Genomic DNA, 22826 nt, shown 5'->3' on the forward strand with positions numbered 1-22826 from the left:
GCTGGTTGTGGGGGAAGGGGGCGTTGTTTGTAAGTTATGCCAAGTCAAACTTTGTATGTTCTAAAGTTAAAAGTTAAACGGAGGAATTCAACGACATATGCATACACCTACATATGCACATACTGTATATATGTATATGTACCTACGCAAAAAAATATCCTTAAAAAAAAAACAAGCTTCCACTATGTCAGCAACATTTCTGCCATGGTTAAGGTTATTAAACGCATTATTTACACTTGCAAAATTACAAAAAATATTTCAATCTTATCATACTGCACTTAGAAACAATATAATATGCAAAACACTTCTGGACGATTTCCGAAGTAAAAACTTTGTGTTGACAAGCTCACACATTATCTATTTTGACACCCTACTTCACACTGGATGTGCTACACTATACTTCACTGTTGTAGAAGTCCCTGTTCATACAAAAGTAGATATCTCCTTAGAACCCTAGTTTCCACCAGGGTTTTTAAAAGCCCCCTCTACAAACGTTGTGCTACATATTTTTAATATGTTTGCAGATGTTATTTGAGGTAGCATTCCCATTGTTGATATCGATTGTGGAATTTTAAATTAAGATTTAAAACTTCAATGTATGTCCATCCAATAACGGTGGTATTATTTTGAGGCAATGTAAGAATGAGGAAGGGTATCACTTTGTTGGCCACAATTGATGCTAAGTCTAAACCAGCATTATTTGTATTGCAAATATTTACATCACTTTTTCTAGAGGATTAAACAAAAAACAACAAACACTTACCTTTGCTTGCCTCCAACCGATGCCGATGTCATACTTTGCAATTTACGATTTGCCTCTGAACTCTGTGCAGGCTTTAAATTATTGCCAGATGCCGATAACACCGGCGATGGTGTGGCATAATGCCATTGCCTGTAATAGCTATCGTATTGTCGATTTTGTGAAGCTCTACCCTCATCTCGATATGGATCATTTGCATAATCTTGAGGTCCGGGAAAATCTTCTCTAGAGTCATCATCATACTGGGGTCTATAATAACCATTATCATCATTAGAATAGTCACCATGCATCGAGTCATCATAATACGGCTGCTCTTCGTGAGAACCCTGTTGATATGGCCCGGTAGCAGATTGCCTGTAGGATAAGGGAGCCACTTCATCCGTCTTGGAGTATACGACAACAGGTGTTTGTTCCTCATAGTATGAGTTGTTCTTTATATTCACATTTGCTGTTGTTGTGCTTTCCACAGCATCGCGAACTTTTCTTTCTAATTCCCCCGTTGGGTGCTCTTCAATTTCTGTTACAATGGCCTTCACCAGCTCCTCTTGGTTCTCCTGTAAATTTTCCACATTAACCAAAACAAATTGGTTATTTGTTGGCAAATAGGTTCCATTTGTCTTGGCACTTCTCTGTGTTATGGTATTGAGAATAATGCGTATCACAGAGGGTTCCTCGTCCTCCAATGATTTCACCTCCAAAATTGTAAACGTGCACAAGGCTGTGATGAATATCAACGTTATAGACCACAAAATCCAGCGGCCAGCGCCTTTCGAAAGAAAGAATTCTCTGTTCATTTTGTAAAGTTTTTTGTTTTGTTTTCAAGAAATTTTATAGTTCGTTTCACTTTGGCCGCAAAATTTGATTTAATTATAATTTTCGTTTTTTACTGAGTTTTTTTCCTTCAGCATAGAACAAGCAGCGCGTGCCGTATTGTTTCGTTACAAATCTCAGACTATTTGGAAATTTCTCTTGGAAGTCAAGTAAAATTCTTGGCCATTTCTTTTCTTTGCGTCTGTCTACCACAAAAATGTGTGAAATTTCGAAGACTTGGATAAACTCAAAGAAGTTATGATAACTAAAGAAAACCCATAACTGGGCCAGTGGTGTGTTGGATCTATGTGCCCCTATTGGCATTATCATGTTTGTTCAATTAGAGCAATGGCAGCGAGTATATAGTGACGAAAGCGCAGCACAAGTGCTAACTGTAATGCGGAGAAATGGATGTTATTCCATTGAACCAGTTTCAATCATCAGCGTCGCACATAGGTCTTCAATTTGGGACATTCTTGTGATTCCAAGCCAGCAAAACCCTACCAATTATCACCTTTCATTTTGATCGCATGTGTTTTCCATTCACACATACAGACACACATGTGTGGTGTTTAACAGAGAAAAATCTAGTTCTGTTTATCTGATCTGAACTAATAAACAAAAACACCCATACAAACACGGATATGCAAATATCTTTATTAAACCGTTAAAAATAACTGTTAGAAACGGTGAAAGTTGTCTAGAAATTGTTATTTCCATTTATTATTTTTTTTTTCGTTTGTCATTGATACAAATGAAAGTATTTGGACAGTATTCTGATAGTCGGTAAAACATATCAATCATGGACTGGTTCAGATTTGTTTTTGGCAAATTACCAAGTCACATATTCTGTTAGGGCGTGACGAAGATATCACCTAAATGTATGTGGCGCCTTAATTAATTTGAATTTTTGTCAGTGGAAAATTAAGCAACTTTATGACGTCATGGACAACAATTCTTGCATAATTCATATTTATACCCTACACCACATAGTGGTGAGGGTATTATATCTTCGGCCATTTGTTTGTAACATGGAGAAGGAAGTGAGATAGACCCATAGTTACTTTTGAGAAACTTCATAGAATCACTTTCTGAGTCGATTTATGCATGTCAGTCCTTCCGTGTATTTTTGTGAAAAACAAAATGCAGGTCGCCAGTACATCACATGAGGGACCTAACCCCTCACATTCGTAATATGGTATGGTACGGTATCAGATATCTAATAGGGCTCAGAAATGCATTTGCCAAATTTTATAGAGATCGGTAGGTATTTGGATATAGCTCCCATATATACCTTCACTCGATTTCAGGTTTATTGTGCACCAAATGGTTAATATAAGCCCGAATTGAATGAATTTTGGCACATAGGAGCGTATTTAGCATGGAAGAAAGTGTATCAAATTTGAAATTCGGGTAAGATATAGCTATAGGTCCCATATATGTTTCAGCCGATTTTGTATTTTACTCCCTCACACCTGTAAAATACTCTCCGCAATAACGGTATTTGGTGCCAACTATCAGATACAGCATAGAAATACCTCTGATAGATTTATAGAGATCGGTTCAAATGCCTTCGATAAATTTAGTAGAATCCGATAGAAGCATGTCATATAAGGAAAGGAACTCCTTCATTTGTTATATGTAACTCTGCTCTATATATGCAAAGTGGTGTGGGGTAGCATAAAGTCGACCAAGCCCGACTTTGGCCTTTCTTTACTGGTTTTTAATTTTCATTGCTAGCGTGTTTCCCTCTTCTTTCTGAAAACTGACCCTTATAACATATTTGTAGTTCACAAAAATTATGAATAAAAATTAAGACGTTTCCAACGCCTATTTCTTACAAAAAATTTTCAGAATGTACAAGACGTGATACCATTAACTCAAAATTGACAAAGAAGATGTGATAAGTAGCTTAATATTCAAAGATAATTATCCTATTAAAGAGGTGAACAATTATTTTTTCCAATATTTGTTTTGTTCGGACTCTGCCTTGCAGAATTTCACATATTTTTCAGAATTTTATTTTAATCTATTTGTTTGAATTTTCTTTTGTCTTGTTTAATATTTTGGGTTATTCTTAGTTGGACTTTTTGGCCAGTTGTACAATTCAAATAAACCAGTTTTTCCCAAATTTTGTTTACTTCAAATGGGTTTAAAGTGGGTCAATGCATAGCTTCCTGAAACAGCGATTTTATATAATTGCGACTAACTTCTTGACATATCTAAAATAGTTTTCACAGTCTTTTATTATTAAAAATAATAACAAAATCATACGGCGGCATACTACTGTCCAAAATCTGCCAGATGTTTGAATTGGTATTTTTGAAATAAGCAGAATTCAAATCTTAGGGGTTTTAAAAAATACATTATCTTTTAATGGATTCCTACGAAATTTAGTAAAATTCAGCAAAATTTTCGGATTAACAATTGCAGACTTAGCACCTCGGGTGAGAATCGAACTCACGACCTTAAGTGCTGTAAAACTTATGCGCTACCAGCTGCGCCACCGAGGCCAACCTCTACAATACAATTCTCCACATATATAAATTGTCATAACAATATAATTATCTCACAGCACAACAACAAAAACAGCTCAATTTGCCACCCGATAAGAATGAACGAACCCTCACACACAACAGAACGCAAATCATCCAAACAAGCGCTAAACGATTTCATTCAGCTAGTTAATAAACGATAAATGAATGAAGCGTAAAAATCGGACGCTATGCCAAAAATAGACATCACATAACAAGAGAACAAAAAAGCAACAAAAACACTCATTCTCAATTACAAACGAACATTCTCAATTTCAGACACACATTCTCAATTACATATGGAAACGCATAGGTTTACACATTTTTCTTTTTAAATATGCCAATAAGAAAACAGAAAAAAGTGAAACGAAATCTTCTAAAGAAATATGGAAATTAGACAATTGCCGCATTACTTACATTCTAAATTCATTCATTCATTTTTACATTCGAAAATTATAATTTAGAAATATATATATAATCCATACAAATATTAAAACCACTATTTATTTCTTATGAGTTTTCACTTAAGTATTGCAAATGCCGAATTAATCATCTTGTTCACAAAATTTGTGCTATGAACCATCTGCAATGTAAAGAAAAATTATAAAAAGTGTTTGAAACGAGAATAAACTCCAGAATTTAGGCAATACCATTGTATAAAAATATTTGAGAATTACTACTCTAAAAACTAATAATCCCTAAAAATTAATATTACAGCCAATCAAAAGTTGGAATTTCATGTAATTCTCATTGCAATCGTTATAATCTAAAGCAAAACGACAGATACAAATACTACACATTTTCTGCAATATGTTTAAGGAAATAGTGGTGTTAAAATTTTCATTATACCAAATCATATAGAAAGTTTAGGTACCCAATAAAAATTAAAAAGAAAACGCAATTAAAAAAGCTGGTAGTGAATATCCTCCACCATTTGGAACGAATATAGCAATTCTCAAAAACAATAAAATCCGTTAAAATTCAGTTTAAATTCTAAAAATGCCGAATGTAGCCGTTATATTAGGGTCTAAACGACGACCTGGACCTACATAGACAAATTTTTTTCATAAGCCATTTCAATGTTCAAATGCGAAACTTGAAAAAAAATATTCGGAGAATAATGTAGCTAAAATCATCAAAATACCGAATATAGGGAGGTACCATTATAAGGGGGCTATACCAAAATGTGAACCTGCACAGACAATTGTCTGTCATAGGCTGTAGTATCGATTACGAACTTTAAATACCAAATTTGAAACATTTCCGGTGAGGAATGTCGTTTAAATCACTAAAATACCGAAAATAGGTATATGGGGACTATACCAAAACGTGGACCTACATGGCCCATTTTTAATACCAAAAGTCCTGCCGACATGATATACATTTGAGCAACATTTTATCAACCTACTTAATTTAGTTCGGATCAAGAATAAAGTACATATGGGGTCTAAAATGTTTATTTCGAGGTGTTTCAAACGGAATGACAAACTTAATATAACAACAACAATTTCGTTGGAATTTGCGATTTAGGGAAGATACTTTTATGTAGGGAATATTTCGAAGGCTTCACACAATTCTATGCAAAAAATAGGCTTTATTCAAACGTCAAACGCCAAAATTGTAGGCAATTCCGTTTCATAACTTGGCGGAAACCATACACATAGCTAATATGGGAGGTAAAGTCACGTATACATACCAAGGCAATTTTCTTCTCGAGTGGTAGGTAGGTATTTAATACGAAATGGAAATACCAAATTGCTATTTATTCCGTTAACAATGTGGAGACCCCATCAAAATGACGAATATTAGAAATTTTCGCTATATGGGGACTGTACCAAAACGGGAGCAAATCTTAACAAAACATGGATCAATATTGACAAATTTCAGACAATTCCCCTCATAATAACGAATATCGGGAGGCTATGTTGGTTGAAGGATGAAACAAAACGTGAACATTTATTAACAATTTTGTTTAAGAGGGTTTAGTACCCATTGTCAACTTTGAATATCGAATATCAGATACTCACTTAGAAAATGTTGCTAAGACATCACAATACCGAATATTAAGAACTAACGTTATATTGAAATGATATGACTGAAATGAAACACAAATGGATTCGTTGTTGACGCAAAACTTCATTTATGTATTTTGGTAGCCGAAACCACTTCACTTAAACCTTAAGAAAATATTCTCTAAATAAGTTTTGTGGTTTATATTATCCTTGTTGATATTGAAGCAAAAATACCCCTTAGTTGTTTCTTAGAGGAATTTCAGACTGGTTCTCCTTTCAACCTTTAACTTCCGGTTCCCCTTTCAACCTTTAAACTTCACTGATTTAACAATTTAACTTTAAACCGTATTCGATTTAACCAATCCAAATACCTGCCTCACTAAACATTTTCGAAAATATGGACATAGCATAGACATTAGGTAACAACTTCTTAGTAAAAAGGAATGGTCGTTGTTACTCAGTGAGAGAAACAACAGCAAAAAAGCAAACTAGCAGCCATGTATTCGTTCAAGTTGGAAATGTGTCCTAGTCATACTTCAAGATGTTGTTAGTCTAATCGTAAGTGTTATCTGGTACTACAATTCATATGATACAGATACTTGAATATATATATTTGTCTTTTTTGCATACAGACGTATGCAAAGGACACAGATGGCAAAACACATGAAGTAGTACAACTAAGGCCATGGAAGTTTCTCCAAAATATCTCTTTTGGTTTACTTTGGGTCGTTTGTGAGTGTTTAGCTTTCCTGTACGAAAATATTTTTAGAAAATTCTATAAATCTAAAGGGTACAATAAATGTTATATAAACATATATTACATATATTTCGAACGCTTAAATAATAACAAATAACTGGGATTATATAGAACACAAAACAAATACAGAAGAAAAATGTACTTACGTAACCTTTATTTAAATCAATATTATCTAAACGACACCCACGACCATATAATTTTTAGCTAGTTCACCATTTTCGCACATAATAACAATTTCCCTTTCTTTTCTATTGTTTTTTTTTAGTATTTCTCATAAGCATAGAAAATAAATGAATATTAATTATTTAACACTTTCAGCACAGCTGACGCTCACCCTAAAAGTATGCTTTAGGGCATGTATTAATATGTTTATCATTGCGGTTTTGTTAGCCTAAATCTACGCGGCTGTTTTGCATGACATTTATAAGTTACAAATCTCATTTATGGAAAGTGGATTTCATGTTGCATTTTAACGTCAGTTAATTAAATTATGCGTCAATTCTTGGAGCTGCACCGGCAAAAAATGCTAGGTAAAATCAACAATATCGCCGCATGCAAAAACCACAAAGTTTTATTAAAATCAACACCTCTCTACAAATTTGAACATGCATATACATATGTGTGTGTGTATGTGTCTGTGTGTATTGCAAAAACAACATGAGAAATAAACTACGAGAATTTGATACAACAGCCAAGCAAGCGATGCTTATGGCATACATTGAACCAACTCCACTTTCTCATACCCCAAAAGTATGCTATAAAATAAAAGCAAAGTAAACTAAACTGAAAATGTATTGCCTAAAGCACACATAAAAAAACAGCTGAAAACCAATTAGTTTTTACTCTACAGAAGTGGCAACGCCTTCCAAATAACTGCAACCACGTAAAACCAAACCACAAGCAGGCATGGAGGCAGCAACAGCAACTACAAAAACAATGTGCGTAGTTTCTTTGGGCATCGAGATATTTGCGGCTTGATTTTTTTGCGATACTTTAAATTGTATTACACATTTAAAACCAACGAAACCAAATCCATGTAGTCATCCTGCAGCTAAATATATGCATATTTTTCGAATTATGCTTTCATTCATTCATTCTTCAAATTCCTGATTTATAAGATTTCCGGAAAACATTTTCCAAATACATGGATAAACTCTTTTATCTAAATCTAATACGTGTAACTGCCTAAAGTATGCTTTTGTTTAATGGCATTTTGTGGAATATCCTGCACATCGTGGTGTGTGTGTGGGTGGGTGGAGAGTGGTTCACTCTTCATATTACCGATCAGATTTCCAGCCATTGCTTAATGTTTGTTCATTGTTCTAAAGTGAATACAAGTTTCGTGAGAAACTCTGTCTAACTGTAGGCAACGAAATCACGCTAAACATGTTCCGCCTGATAGTATGCAACATTTGCCTCACACCGGGGGAATTGTGTTCACCGTTGTTATTGTTTGCTTTTCTAAATGTGGAAAACATTTTGTTTCGCCAAAGGCTAGAGAGAATATACGCCATGGCACCATGGAACATGGCAAAAGTCAGAACTAGGCAGCAGAGTGAAACGTTCAAACAGCATTTTGTACTTAGACCAGTTACACATCGATATCGCCTATGCATTGAAAAGTTGATAATATGGCAATGTGAATAATATATAGGTATATACATAAGTGTTTAAAGATTTTATTTGTCACACAATAGGTTAGAGTTAGGGAGACATCTTTGAGTAGAGACATGTCGTGATATAAATACAGACAACAATTATAACGGGCGAACTGATTGGCTGAGTAATTTGTAAAAATCTTTATCCTCAATTAAGAATATTTAATGATGCGAATTTTCTCTTGATTTATTTTACGTTAATTTCCATGTATATAGCTAATTTACTAACTTAAGTCAATATCATTGTTTCCGGACTTTCGGATGAATTTTTGACTACCACAATGTGAAATAACAGGAAATGTCTTTCCCCCGCTCTTGCAGATTATGTATTATTTTGGAAAATGCACGCTACTTCGATATCAAAAATATAAATTGACTCCATTCAATTTTATAATTCTTCTTAACCCGTTCATATTTATAAAGTTTTGTGTACATCTTTGCTCTAAATATAAAAATAATGCCCAGCTACATTTGCATACGTTATGATTCCGCCACTTCTTAATTGCACTAATTAATTTTATAATTCTAGTTCTATTAGCTCGTCAACCACCAAGTTTACCAGATAAGGATTCTAAGCACAATTGTAGCACAAATGTTCAAAACTACCAACTTGTTACTTATCTCAGCTCTACATCCTCACAGGGATTTTCAAAACGTTATTTCAATCCATACGTATTTTGGTACATTTGTCGTTGTAATACCTGATCCTCTTTCAAATGTAACGGTCGATTTTGTAAGTTTGTAACATAAATATTCGTCGTAGACTCCATAGAGTATATATATTCATGATCAGCATAAAATTCCAAGTCGATTTAACTATGTCCGTCTGTCTATCTGTTTTGTATCTAGGATGGTTGGTATTGGAAATGAGATATATCAGTCCACTTTCAGGTATAGCCGCCATATAACGGTACCTCTCGATATTCGGTATTTTAATGATTTTCGCCATATTTTTTTTTCACGGATTTGTCCAAAAATTAGTATTCGTAGATCGAAAGACCCTAGCACCCTTAAACACTGAAATGCAACATTTCTAATTCTTTTCGCCCATTCAATCTCAATGGTATCATATTACGTACTTTATAGAAATTATTATACCTATTATAAACTTTTACCTCATGAAAATTCGACCTTGTCTCATTTCTGGAAAATGTTAAAGTTCTTGATCCTCATTTCAAAAAATGACACCTTATCTCACCCCTTGTGACCCTCATACAAAATTTCAACGCTCTTCGATTTAATTTCTTCAGAATTGAAGAATTTGTACGGGCTTTGCCTTATTTCACATGTTAGTTCCACAGTCGTCTCTTCCAATTTTTATAAAGGTTATGATTCTAGAAATTTCCCTTAGAACTAAATAGTATACGTTTCAAATAGCCCTTTTTCCATTCCCATTTACGTTCACTGACGTTCGCCTTTATTAATGTTCGTATTTTTTTTTTTAAATGTACAATTTAACAAATTAATTTTCTGAGTAATTCTAAAATTTGGCGGTGAAATTACAAACATTCTCTAGTCCGTGTAATATGATATTTAGTACTTTTTTGTACTTTTTTTTAAATTTACCAAAACTGTCACTTATATTATGTCTGGCACCAACAATAGCCTGCATTCAAAAAGTAGAGATTATAATGAGAATTGAGTTCGCTCTACTATCTTTTAGTACAAATTTTCAAAAAAAAAATCCAGCCTAATCATCCTTCTTCCACCAACAGCTAGCGACATGCCAGTTTTCAAGACTCCAGTCTTTTGGGCGTTGATGACGCAACCAACCACTTTATTTTTAGTTTTTTGCAATTAAATATATTTAGATGGCAAGTCTTCATTAAATCAAATGCGGCATTTTTTTGTAGAATATTTCATTCATCCAACTTTAATTAACTGCAAAGTACTTTAAAATAAGTTTATTTTGGAATCCGCATATTATACAAATACGTCGCTTAGAAGATAAGCAATTTTAATTTAGGATCCATTTTCCATTATTTCCCCAGATAACAATTTTACTGGAGTAAACGAAGTGCCTTTCTTCACTGACTTATTAAAACCCGCCGTCAAGTAGTCAGGATGGCCGAGTGGTCTAAGGCGCTGCGTTCAGGTCGCAGTCTACTCTGTAGGCGTGGGTTCAAATCCCACTTCTGACAAACATTATTTTATTAAAAATATGATTATATTTTAAGCTCAGAACGGGATTTGTTTTTCCTAGTAATTTAAAGTATTTTCATTAGTTTTATATAATTTTATGCACTCTTGTCATAGATATGATACAAATTCATAATGTAATTTCTGTATTCGCTGGCCAAAAGCAATGAGACTAAAGAAACAATTATACGTACTTTTGGCCGATTTATGCACAGCCTAGATTATTCTCGTATATAATTACAAAAGTTTTCTCGCATTTTTTCCTCCTTCGCTTCCATTTTCAAACTTTTCTTTTGCAACTTAATTCGTCTTCTATTTTTTTATATGAATATGAAAAATATGAAGCAAGAAAGCAGAATGAAATGTAAACCGCAAATTGTTTATAAACTCCCTGAGGCTAAATTATCACTGCAGCGTCCAGGTAAAACACTTTTACCGGTGTTTTGGAGAGAGACAGGAACTTTAAAACACACGAGGAAGAAGGAATTTAAAGTTAATGATTTTAAAAATAATTTCTATGATCATACACATATAAACTTCCTTTTCCAAGTAATAATTTCCACCATGTTTCTATAAATCGGGGTATGACAAAATTACGAACATTTCCCAGCCTCCACTGAAAAATTCGAATTTATTATTTTGCACGCCTTTTAATTTTCTTTTATAATTTTTTTTTCGATTTCTATTGTTGCCGTTCTTTTTGTTATCTTGCTCTTTGAATCAATAATACTTCAATTAATTAAAATGCCAAGAGATAGAAATCACACCTTGATTTCTGCATTCTGATTTCAACTATTTGTGCACAGCTTTGACAGCAATAAAATAGAACGAAGACGTGAGTGATTTTTCAAATCACTATTATTTTCTATTTTCGATTAGGAGCCATGTCTGGACATACAAATATACTCAATAAACACCTGTCCAGTGCCAACTTTATTGAATATAAAACATGTGTTGGTGTGCATGTGACTGTCGTTATGTTCGTCGAAAACACTACATATACACATACATGCATGGCAACATACGTAGACACGAGTAACATTTGTCTCTAACAAGCTGTTTTTCGTATCCGCTTCCGGTGGTACATGTCCAACAATGTCGATAACGATAGCAGCTGCAATTGCTGCAGCAGGGAGCGGTGGGATGAATTGGTGGAGGCGGTGGGGAAGAGAAGAGCAAGAGAAAGTTTATGTTTGTGCATGACCAGAGTTGGCAGCTTAATTTTCATACACTCACACACACACAGATACATTTGCGACATATGCAAATTACATTTTAAAAAGTAAATCCGACAGTTACTGCAACAGCACACAAGCATCGAGCAGAAGCATCGCAGCAGCAGCAACAACAACAAGAATATAAAATTAAATCAAATAAAAAATAAATAAATGTGTATGAGTGAAAGACCATCGATGCAACAACAACAACTCAAACCCAATAAGGGAACGAAACGAATGAATACAACTGCACATTTCACCCACATTCCTCCACATGCCACAGAGCAAATTATATAAAATCTACTAAGAGGATGAAAACACACTGAGAGGATGCATAACAGCAGTGTGTCCTGCCTGGCAGATGCCTGAGAGTTACTTGTGGCCAACTTTTTAAACGTTTTGAAAACTGTTAAACACATGCACACACACACATACCCACACACCAATATGCACATCTACATATATTCACTTAATATCACTTACGAGTATCCACTTGCAATAATCTGTAGCTAAAATCACTCGACTCGAAATGGTTACTTGGCATTCTTGCCACATGATGAACACACTCACACACACACAAAAGTCAATGATTAAACCGACGATCTGCAATGCTTGTGCTCAGACATCAACCTCAAAACAGTCAATACGAACCGTACATCATCAACTTGTGATGGATAAGAAGACATCAGAACAAAAAAAAAAAACAATACCACCATTCGCTCGAGTTACTCTCGACTTTTTTCCAAGGCACATGCTGGGGTCATGGATGGGATAAATAATTTAAAACCACAGTCTATATTTATCCCTCACGCATTCACTTTGATATTATATTTCTATTAGGCAAATATATTTAAGATTTATTTAATTTTTCCAAAGATCCTTATCATTTCGATTATAGAAGTCATAGAACTTTTTTACAAACAACAAAATTATTTAAAAAAAAATAGAGAAAAAACAGTTCACATTGCAGGCCTTGATGGCTGGCAAGTGACAACAAAGAGGGTTGGGGGACTGACAGGCAAATCACGCAAACGACCAACTGATATGAATAAAATTCTCTTTACATCAAGCATGAGCTGAGATTATCCGGAAAGTTCAATTAAAATTCAATATGTGTAAGCGTATACACATATACATGTATAGTATGGGATGGCACCGACCATGTGTGTATGCACTTTGATTTAAGGAATAACAATCGTAGGTGGAGAATACATACGCACGTATGTATGTATAACTACACATACATCACAACCAATACTTCTTTTCTGATGAGAATTTGTAAAATCATAAAAAAGTGACGAAAATATATCGCGTTGAAGGTGTTACGGTTTCTTTGGATTTAACGGGAAATATTTTATTAATATTATTATCGACGGGACTTTCAGTTGGTCATTCGATCAATTAGCAATAATTATAAATATAATAAGAGTGAAAATGCGATACATTTTATAAGTTTTGCAATTTGGGACAACAGGATGATTAGTATTGAGTTATATATGTGTAATTTTAGATATGCCCCCGCAAAACGGTTATTAGTGTTTTCCTAGCAAATCAGCTGTTAATTCGAGGTGTCTGTACTTAAGTTCTACCCCTGGCCATTATTGATCCACTATTGGTATGTGTTTATAAGATTAAAATTTACTTTTCTCCCAAATTAGTTTAAGTCTGCGTTTCGAATGTTTTAAGTTTTCAACCAAATGTTTTGTAATTGGACATAAAATGTCTCCATTAAATAAATTTTGGAGCATGCGATTGGCTGCAAACTTGGCACATCGTAATATTATTATCAAACTTAAATCGATTTCGGAGATGGACAATATCGGTCCACTCCTTCTGGTACCTCCCCTACAAAAGAAGTTTTCAAAACAATATGTTACTGCATAGAAAGGAAAATCCGATTTTGCTCCAACTTTGCAAAACCTAATATTTACATCAGTGCTGCATCAGGTGCGAAAATGGACAAAATCGGCCCACTCCATAAAGTAGCAATTTCATTTTGAAGTACTACGTTTATAATTGAATAACATTCCAGATGGTTAGAATGGTACTTTAAAGTACCTACTTTTGTCCGACTGATTCAAATCTGAAACTTTTGTGTACAAATTCGAGATTTGTATGTATTTTGAAAATAAGTGTCTTTTCCATATACTTTCACATAACTTCCTAATCATAAAATTCTATCTTCCGAATAATCATAAAAAAATAAAAACATTAAAAAAACTTAAAGAATGAAAGTGTACACTATTGTCTGACTCATACAGCCTCGATGGCGCAGTAGGCAGCGCGTAAGTCTCATAATCTTAAGGTCGTGAGTTCGAGCCTCACTCGGGGCAATGATTTTTTCTCGGAAATTAAATGATTGAGTTTTCCTTATTTATATAGATATGTATGTTGTGTTATAAACCATATCGGCGGCAACAGTTATGCCAACAACAAATAAAAGGTTAGGTTTTTCATTTCACATTTGTTGACATAATCAGCTTAAAATGATACCTATCTCTTCCTATCGCTAAACGAACCTTGACAAGTAATAACCAAAAGGTAAAGGTAACATTTTACAAAGGATTTCGCAAAATTGTATTAAAAAGCGAAGGTATGTTGTTGCATTGTGTCACTCAGAAAATTCAATTACATTTTGTCTTTGCGAAAAGTGACTATGCAGAACTTGTAACTTCTTGTTACTAGTGAGAAGATCTCAATTTTAGAATTAACAAAAATAGAGATATCGGGACAATCAATTAGTTCCAATCCCAATTGCTCATACATTTTGAAATATGTAGTTAAATGAATTATGAAACAGAACACATGTATCTCAAATTCCGCAAAAAGTTCCATGTACTAATGGAATTACACTTAACCCTTTTGTATTAATAACGAATATAGTCCAAAATCAAACAACAAAAACTTTGATTTTAAATAAAATGTTTGTCTGAAACGGAGATGCCGAATCCCGAAAAAGGTTAAAAGGAATATCTATGTGTGAGACATTAGAAACCATATACACATATTCATATGTGTTGTACATTTTAGGCAAATAATTAGAAAAATTCATTAGACATTTTCACCAACCGGTGTAATCCAAGGTCCTGCCTAAATATCTTGAAAAGAAAATTAATAAAATTCATATTTAGTATTTATATGGGAAGGCAGGGATATTTACGATGGTACATGAAAATAGTTTACCAACATAGGTTCAGTTGAACAAAAAGGGAATTTGTACTTTGATTTAAAAAAGAATACGTGAAAAGTTGAACAGCATAGCTCGTCTGTAAAATAATTAAAAAGATCTTCAACGAATGCGACAAGTCTCTTTTTGTGTGATATTAAAGGTTGAGTAAGGATGGAAGAAACGATTTTGAGCTGTTATGTTGATACAAATTCTTTTTTGTTTTTTACTTTTTAAGTCACATCTACGTTTATACACATTTAAAAATCATACACACACATATTGACAAATATGGTGTTAAAGCAAAAGTAATAGCAGGTTTAGATGGTATCACCCACAAAACAACCAAAGACCCAACTACCACTTCATGGCAAAAAAAGATCTGGTTGGAAATAATCAAACCATTCAGTTGCCAACCCATTATTATGCAAATGGTTTTGACACCTCAGCTACGTACTACTACCATTGCAGGTATATGTATTAAAGGGGGTACAAAAACATCAACAGGACATTGTTACAAATATTAATATTATAAATTTCAGATCCCGTGTAAAACCCATGAACAGACCATAATAAGTTCAATGGTTGTGTGAGGTTAAATAGTGCTGACCGAAAGACCATTGTAATGATTCACGCCTGTTCGGCTATAAACCAGTAAGGAAAAGTCAAATGTCGGACGGGACCGAATATATGATACCCTTCACCACCATGCGTATTTAGTAGAGCTCCCATAATAAAAGGTTTTATATTGGAAACTTATGTGAAGTAGATCATAGCAAATATATTCCAAATAAAATTGCTGTTTAGTATGATGTGACTTCGATAAGGATTGTATTAAAAAAACAATTTATTGGAGCAATATATATATACCCGACTGAGTTTCACCAAATGGTAAAATTCGGTTGAATATGAAACAAGTAAAAAAACTGTAAGTTCGGCAGGGCCGAACTTTTAATAACCTCCACCATTTGGTACAAATTTGGCAATTTCCAAAAAATAAAATCCGTTAAAAATTCTGTTAGAATCTTAAAAATACCGAATGCTTATACGACGACGTGGGCCTGCATAGGCAACTTTTGTCATAAGTTATTACAATATTTAAATGCTAAACTTGAAGAAAAATCTGTTTATAATGTAGTTAAAATCATCAAAATACCGAATATCGGAGGGTACGGTATATGGGGGCTATACGAAGACGTGGACCTGCACAGACAATTTTCTGGCATGGGCTGAAGTATCCATTACGAACTTCACATGCAAAATTTGAAACAACCCGATAAATGATGTCGCTAAAATCATCAAAATACCGAATATCGGGGGGTACGGTATATGGGGGCTATATGAAGAAGTGGACCTATATGGTCCATTTTCTGTTTTATGCTGCAGTATCCATTACGAACTTCAAATACCAAATTTGGAACGATTCCGCTAAATAACGTCGCTAAAATCATCAAAATACCGAATATCGGGGGTACCGTTATATGGGGGCTATATGAAGACGTGGACCTACATTTCTCATTTTTTGACTTAGGGTGTAGTATCCATTACGAAATTCAAATACCAAATTTGAAACGATTCCGGTAAACAATGTCGCTAAAAACATCAAAATACCGAATATCGGGGGTACCGTTATATGGGGGCTATATGATAACTTGGACCTACATGGCCCATTTACGAACTTAACCTGCCTACTGGCAAAATATACATGTGTATATGGGGGCTATATGATAACTTGGACCCACATGGCCCATTTACGAACTTAACCTGCCTACTGGCAAAATATACATGTGTGCAAAATTTTAGCCGTCTATCTCAATTTGTTCGAAAGATAGCGTGATTACAACAGACAGACGGACATGGCTAAATCGTCTTAGAATTTTACGCTGTTCAAGAATATATATACTTTCTTGGGTCTGACATGCGTATTTCGAGGAGTTACAAACGGAATGACAAAATTAATATACCCTCCATAGTATGGTGGAGGGTATAAAATTATATTATATTTGGGCTATTGCATATATGGTGAGTAATAAAATCGAATAAGATGTATATATATAAGTTTTATAAAAATCTTGAACTATACCGATAAAAATTGGCAGAGGTATCTTCGAGCAGACATAATTGTATAAATTTGTTTCTGAGCTGTGTGGAGTGCATATTACGCATGTGAAGGATTTTAACACCAAATCGGATAAAACATATATATGGGAGCTGAGGCGATTTTGAAGCACTTACTTTTAGGCTGAATCATTTGACATAATTTTAAAAATTTATTTCTGAGCTGTATCTGATATCTGGCACAAAAGATTATTGTTGTGGAGTGCAAATTTCGCAAATCGAACCAAACATGTAGCGATAGCTATATCTGAACCAATTTCTACAAATATAAAGTACTTGATTCCAGACTGAATTCGGTCGGGTGTGCCACAATTCAGGTCATTTGGACTTATATTTCTTATGCTCTTTGCTAAGTAAATCAGTTGAAGATATATATGGGAGCTATATCTAAATTTAAAGCGATTCTCATCGATTTCAATAGCGTTCGTTCTTGAGCCAAACAAGTATTGTTTGGAAAATTTCATCGCCATCGGATAATAAATGCGACCTGCATTTTGTTCACAAAAATACATGGACAGACGGATAGACAAACGGACGGACACACGGACTGGCATTCATAAATCCACTTGAAGATCCTCAAAAGTAACCATGGGTCTATCTCGCTTCCTTCTCCATGTTACAAACGAATGCACAAAGACATAATACCCTTACCATCATGTGGTGTAGGGTATAAAAATATGAAACATTAAATTTGCCACCTGACAAAAAAGTAAACCAGATATTTATTATATATATATTTCTGCTAGTTAGGCATTCAAGATTACTGGCACAGATCGATCGATTAGCATGGACCCAAAACAAAACCAAAAAGATATATAGAAACTCAGATATTTCTAGAATTATATCTTAATTTCTTGTTCGATTTTCAATTTTAACTTTCTTCTTAATTTTGAACAATTTTATATGGAAAGGAATCCAAATATTTTTTTTCTAATTGTATTGTCCGGTGAATTTCTCTATGGATTACTGAATATTTTCCTGCTTTCAAAAGATATGGTTTTGCTATTTTTTTGTTTACTTGAAGACAAAGATTAGTTGGTCGGCTTTTTTAAATGTCTTTAATACTATTCCAGGTATTTGAAATTTGTTCCACATTTTTATTCTATTTTTTTTTTCTAAATTTCAATTATGAATACCGATTTATAGAGAATCTAGCTAAGGATTACTTTATTCAATTTTAATTAAATTCTTTGGGAAAGCAATATTTTCTTACGGTATTGTATTATTGTTTTATTAAGTAGGTGCAGAAAGAAAAGCGGAATTTGCCCGGCCTGCCTGTGTGTTATGAAGTTCAATTATACACTAAACTTTTCTAATCAAATTACGCGGCATATTTAATTATTCTATGTGGACTCCAGCATTCATTTCAAATCCTTATTCGACTGAACTAAACATTCATATTGTTCAGAGGATGCGTTTACAACACTGGCGTCTTGTAAATTCAACTTGAATATAATCTCTTTCGAAAGGCTCCATTTTTCAGCTGAATAAATAGAAGAAGAACAAGAAGAATATTAAGAAAATTAATTAAAATCTTAACATCACTTGAATGGAGTCTTCTTGTGCGTGAAACTCAATCTTGCTTAGTGTCTGAAAGTAAATTGAAACCACAAACACAGAAACAACAACAGCAACAACAACGAATGCGAACTAAATGAGGATACAATCGAATGAGTATAAGGGCAGAGAAAGTCCATTAAACAATAGCCAAGGCTGTTAGCCAAGCCGCTAAGGATGCTGGGCCTTCGTACAAGGCGAAACATTCAAACGGAACCGTTTCGTCATTCTTATTCCAGTTCCAGTTCCAAGTTAAGTAAAAATTCTAATTTAAACTCTGGAATACGACTAGGTTATCCCCGACCATTATTTGAAAAAAAAAACAAATGCAAACTATCCAGCAAAACATAAATTTTAGTAGGTATATTTTTTTTCAGTCTGTCCCGCACTCCGTCCCTTCCTGGCAACAATAAGGGGCGTAAAGCAATTTAGTATTTCGCGGGAAAACATTTCCCTATGATGTCTATGGTACGGAAAGTGCATTGTGTGTGCCTTAAGACGCCAACAAATGCGGACGGCCACTGTTTTGCCTACAACATAGAATTATTGTTAAACAACAAAAGTAATTTAGATTCGTATCATTTTAGAGAAATCCGAATGAAATGCGAGTCAGTCAGTCAGTCGGTATGAAATGTGTGGAAGTTGGGTTTTAAAACTTTGCATGACCTCGATGGGAAGAAAAGGGTTACTACATTAGCAATTGCATAAGCAAATGGCCGAACAACCGTTACTACCCATTTCAGATTTAATTCGGCCTGTGTTTCAGAAAAAAAAACAAACTTTAAGTGCTGTTTAGCATAGGACTTCGCAGCAAAAAATATATTAGAAATTAAATTACTGACCCATTATATTAAGAAAAATAAGTAGTTACAGGGTAAGATGAAAAAATGCAACCAACTTCAGACTGCCGTCATTTCTAAGCCAATCGTCCGACAGCTGTTAAAATTATTCTAGTGACAGCTCATTATAAAGTTTACAAGCGTACAAAAGCATTTGGTGGGCATTTCCAGAAAAAAAGTTATTCGTGATGGAATTCAAGCGTGATAGTGTGATTTCTTTATATTTGGCTGAAAAACCACAAGTGGCTATCGTTAGAGCACTCCAGCATTTAAATGTGAATAAATCTTTTGTGTCTCGTACCATCGCTCGTTACCGTGATACTGGTAGCGAAGCCCGACGTCAAGGAAGTGGACGGAAGAAAACAGCAACATCAGCAGAAATGGTTCGAAAAGTAAAGAAGTGACTTGATCGAAACCCGCGTTGCAGTGGCCGAAAAATGACTCGTGTGCTGAACATATCGCAATATTCCATTCGACAAATATTGAAAAATGAGCTCGGGGTAAAGCCATTGAAATTCCAAAAAGTTCAAGAACTTACACCACAACAGAAAGAAAATAGACTCAAAAGAGCTAAAGAGTTGCTTCGCATGGCCCAAAGTGGTGAACATCCGAATTTGGTTTTCTCCGATGAGAAAACATTCGTTATCCAGCAGTTTGTAAACAGTAAAGTTTTTTACTGGATATTTGCCCACTCCACATTTACTGTCCTTTGAGGATATCTGAAAAATCAAATCATTTCTTGTAAGACTATTTTTTCTATTGGATAAATCCTTGAAATCCTTTTATAATAGCCCTCTCTTCGTATTTTACATACTGTAGTTGTACTGGAAGTACTCGTACTTATGTAAGTTTCTCAAGTGGAGTGTAGGTTGCTCTCATGCTGCACTCAAAGTTTACAGAGTTTCACTTGCCCAGTTTGTGTTAATGTTGGATACAAACCGGAAACGGATGTAATACAGGGCAGATTAGAAACTAAGGCTTGTGTAAACATTTGAAGGCTATTGTACTTTTTCAACAAATCAATTTTTTTCTTTTTTTGTGATTTATTTGCACCCAAGCAAAGCAAATGCTGCCTATAATTAATAAATAATTTAGGAATCCATTTAAAGTTTGTTAGCCCAACAACATTCAAATTTTACAACAAAGTCGTAGTCATTTATTTTTTCCTAGATACAGGACATTCAAAGCAGTTCACAACCATTAACCACCCTTTTGTGGCTTCGTTCACAACTTGGCAGTAGAGTAGCAATTCTATTAGTTAATGCAAAGAATGTGTGTGTGTGGGTGTCTGTGTGCTTGGGTTATTTCACCTGTTCCATGCCGAATAAGACTTCATTTAAGTTTTTTGCTCGTTTTTGTCTAAAACAATTTATTTCCTCTTCTGCCACCGGACCGGAAGTTGGTTAAACATTTCATATAACTTGATCAAAACATCTGACCTATAACGTTGTTACTTTTCCCATCTGCTTCCTCCTTTTTTACACAGGTTACGGGATACAGGTTGAAGTTGAAATGTCTGAATGACTATCTTTCTATGTCCATCAAGGGATTTCCCAGTATTCCACACCCCAAAATAGTTGTGATGGCGGTTAGAGTTGCTGCTTGCTATCATGATGATTATTTCGGCGATATTCCCATTCCGCCTTCAAACAGAACAGGAACACCATCAAATCATTCCTTCTGTTCTTAAATTTCGGTGTAGCGTTTTTCCCTTTCTCTCATTTTCAATTATGGTCTATTGCGGCATTTTCACACTTGTGTTTGCATTTTAATTGAAAAAGTTTTTCCGTTTGGTTTTCAATTAGATTTTTACTTTGTTATTTTTATTTGTTTGTTCTATTAGTGTAACTTTAACGGACATCGGTTTTTTTATTCCTCTACTCTCTTTTGGTTTGTATACATAAAATAGTGGAAGATGTGAAAACCTCAAATCGGAAATTAGATCACAAGGGTTAAGCTTTAAAGATGCATTTGAAAATGTCGAATAGGAAACCGGAGGACCTTAATATCTTTGTTTGTGGTTTATTAAATTTCAAATCTAATGCAAAGAACATTTCTCAGTACCATATCATAAATATTGGCTATGTTTTACCACAAATTTTGAAGAAATGGACAGAATATAATAATCTGAATAAATATTCATAAATTTTTCAAGAGTTCTGCATCTTGCTATTCTAAAGAGAATATCAGCTTTTATTCCTATTTTCAACTGCTGCATTTTCAACTTCAGGGAGGTATACTCCAGGGCTTACGATCCAACAATGTCAGAGATAAATGGTGAAGGTTGTGCTAATCCAAGATTAGAAATAAAAAATCGATTAGAATTAGAAAATTAAAATTAGCCATTTAATTTTCCATGGGCATAACCCTTGACTGTTTTTAAAGAGTACTTTGAAGAACCTTGACATATATCCTCGATAGTATAGTGGTTAGTATCCCCGCCTGTCACGCGGGAGACCGGGGTTCAATTCCCCGTCGGGGAGAAAGCTTTAATATTTTGTCGAACCTCCTCTTGGGTAATTATAATTCCCAGGGTCTTAATGACGATTCAGACGTAGAAAGCTTGTCGAAACATGAATTTTGATTTGATCGAACTAAATGTCAATCTTTATTCGGCCCTCACACCCAAATACCCACCACCCCCCTCATTCAAACGTTCTACACTTGAATTGGTACTAACGAACGAAATAAATATCTCATTATCGGTGTGAGCAGCAGCGTGTGGCCAATTGCAATGCATCTTTGTTTATGAACTGACACACACTTATCGAACAATGACCATACGCCGTATGCTAGCTCTCATTTGTTCTCATCATATCTTATATCTGACATGTTGATCGTTTAGCCATTCGCTGAGATTCCAATTTGGTGTGGGTTACGCTATTAATCTATTTTAAAATCAGTGAACCATATCAGCCACTACAGCTAATAAGTGGGTGTGAATTGCTGGCTATTTTTAGTTTTTTTTTTTGTAGAGAAGAATAGAATGAGATTTGAGAAAATGAAATATTTTGAAGATAAACACATTCCAGATCTCCAGCAATCCTCGATAGTATAGTGGTTAGTATCCCCGCCTGTCACGCGGGAGACCGGGGTTCAATTCCCCGTCGGGGAGTGATTGGTTTGAGGCTTCTTTAGGTTCCCAGGGTCTAAAGGAGGCGAACAGGTGTTTTTGTCACCCAAAAAGGGGACAATGAAAGTGGGAAATTTCCAGTTATTCTTACTGCAAAAAAAGTTAATTGTATGTTCTCGACTAAAT

General features: G+C 34.5%; 1 protein-coding gene and 5 non-coding genes across 6 annotated transcripts in view; 4 read left to right on the forward strand and 2 right to left on the reverse strand.

Annotated features, from left to right (window-relative positions):
- Positions 1 to 1708, reverse strand: part of LOC101894197 (uncharacterized) — a 28894-nt gene extending 27186 nt beyond the window's left edge. Inside the window, exon 1 of the mRNA XM_005178011.4 lies at positions 764 to 1708. Within this exon, the coding sequence (XP_005178068.1) occupies positions 764 to 1554 (791 nt within the window). The 5' untranslated portion in view covers positions 1555 to 1708. The remainder of the gene's footprint in view (positions 1 to 763) is intronic.
- Positions 1709 to 4009: 2301 nt separating this feature from the next.
- Positions 4010 to 4083, reverse strand: TRNAV-UAC (transfer RNA valine (anticodon UAC)). The gene has a single exon. It is a non-coding gene; the product is annotated as a tRNA-Val (tRNA).
- A 6506-nt stretch (positions 4084 to 10589) lies between these two features.
- TRNAL-CAG (transfer RNA leucine (anticodon CAG)) lies at positions 10590 to 10672 on the forward strand. The gene has a single exon. It is a non-coding gene; the product is annotated as a tRNA-Leu (tRNA).
- A 3475-nt stretch (positions 10673 to 14147) lies between these two features.
- TRNAM-CAU (transfer RNA methionine (anticodon CAU)) lies at positions 14148 to 14220 on the forward strand. The gene has a single exon. It is a non-coding gene; the product is annotated as a tRNA-Met (tRNA).
- A 7758-nt stretch (positions 14221 to 21978) lies between these two features.
- TRNAD-GUC (transfer RNA aspartic acid (anticodon GUC)) lies at positions 21979 to 22050 on the forward strand. The gene has a single exon. It is a non-coding gene; the product is annotated as a tRNA-Asp (tRNA).
- Positions 22051 to 22610: 560 nt separating this feature from the next.
- TRNAD-GUC (transfer RNA aspartic acid (anticodon GUC)) lies at positions 22611 to 22682 on the forward strand. Its single transcript has one exon. It is a non-coding gene; the product is annotated as a tRNA-Asp (tRNA).
- Positions 22683 to 22826: the final 144 nt, after the last annotated feature.

Source organism: Musca domestica, unplaced genomic scaffold, assembly GCF_030504385.1.
Source record: "Musca domestica strain aabys unplaced genomic scaffold, Musca_domestica.polishedcontigs.V.1.1 32, whole genome shotgun sequence".
Lineage (NCBI taxonomy): Eukaryota > Metazoa > Arthropoda > Insecta > Diptera > Muscidae > Musca > Musca domestica.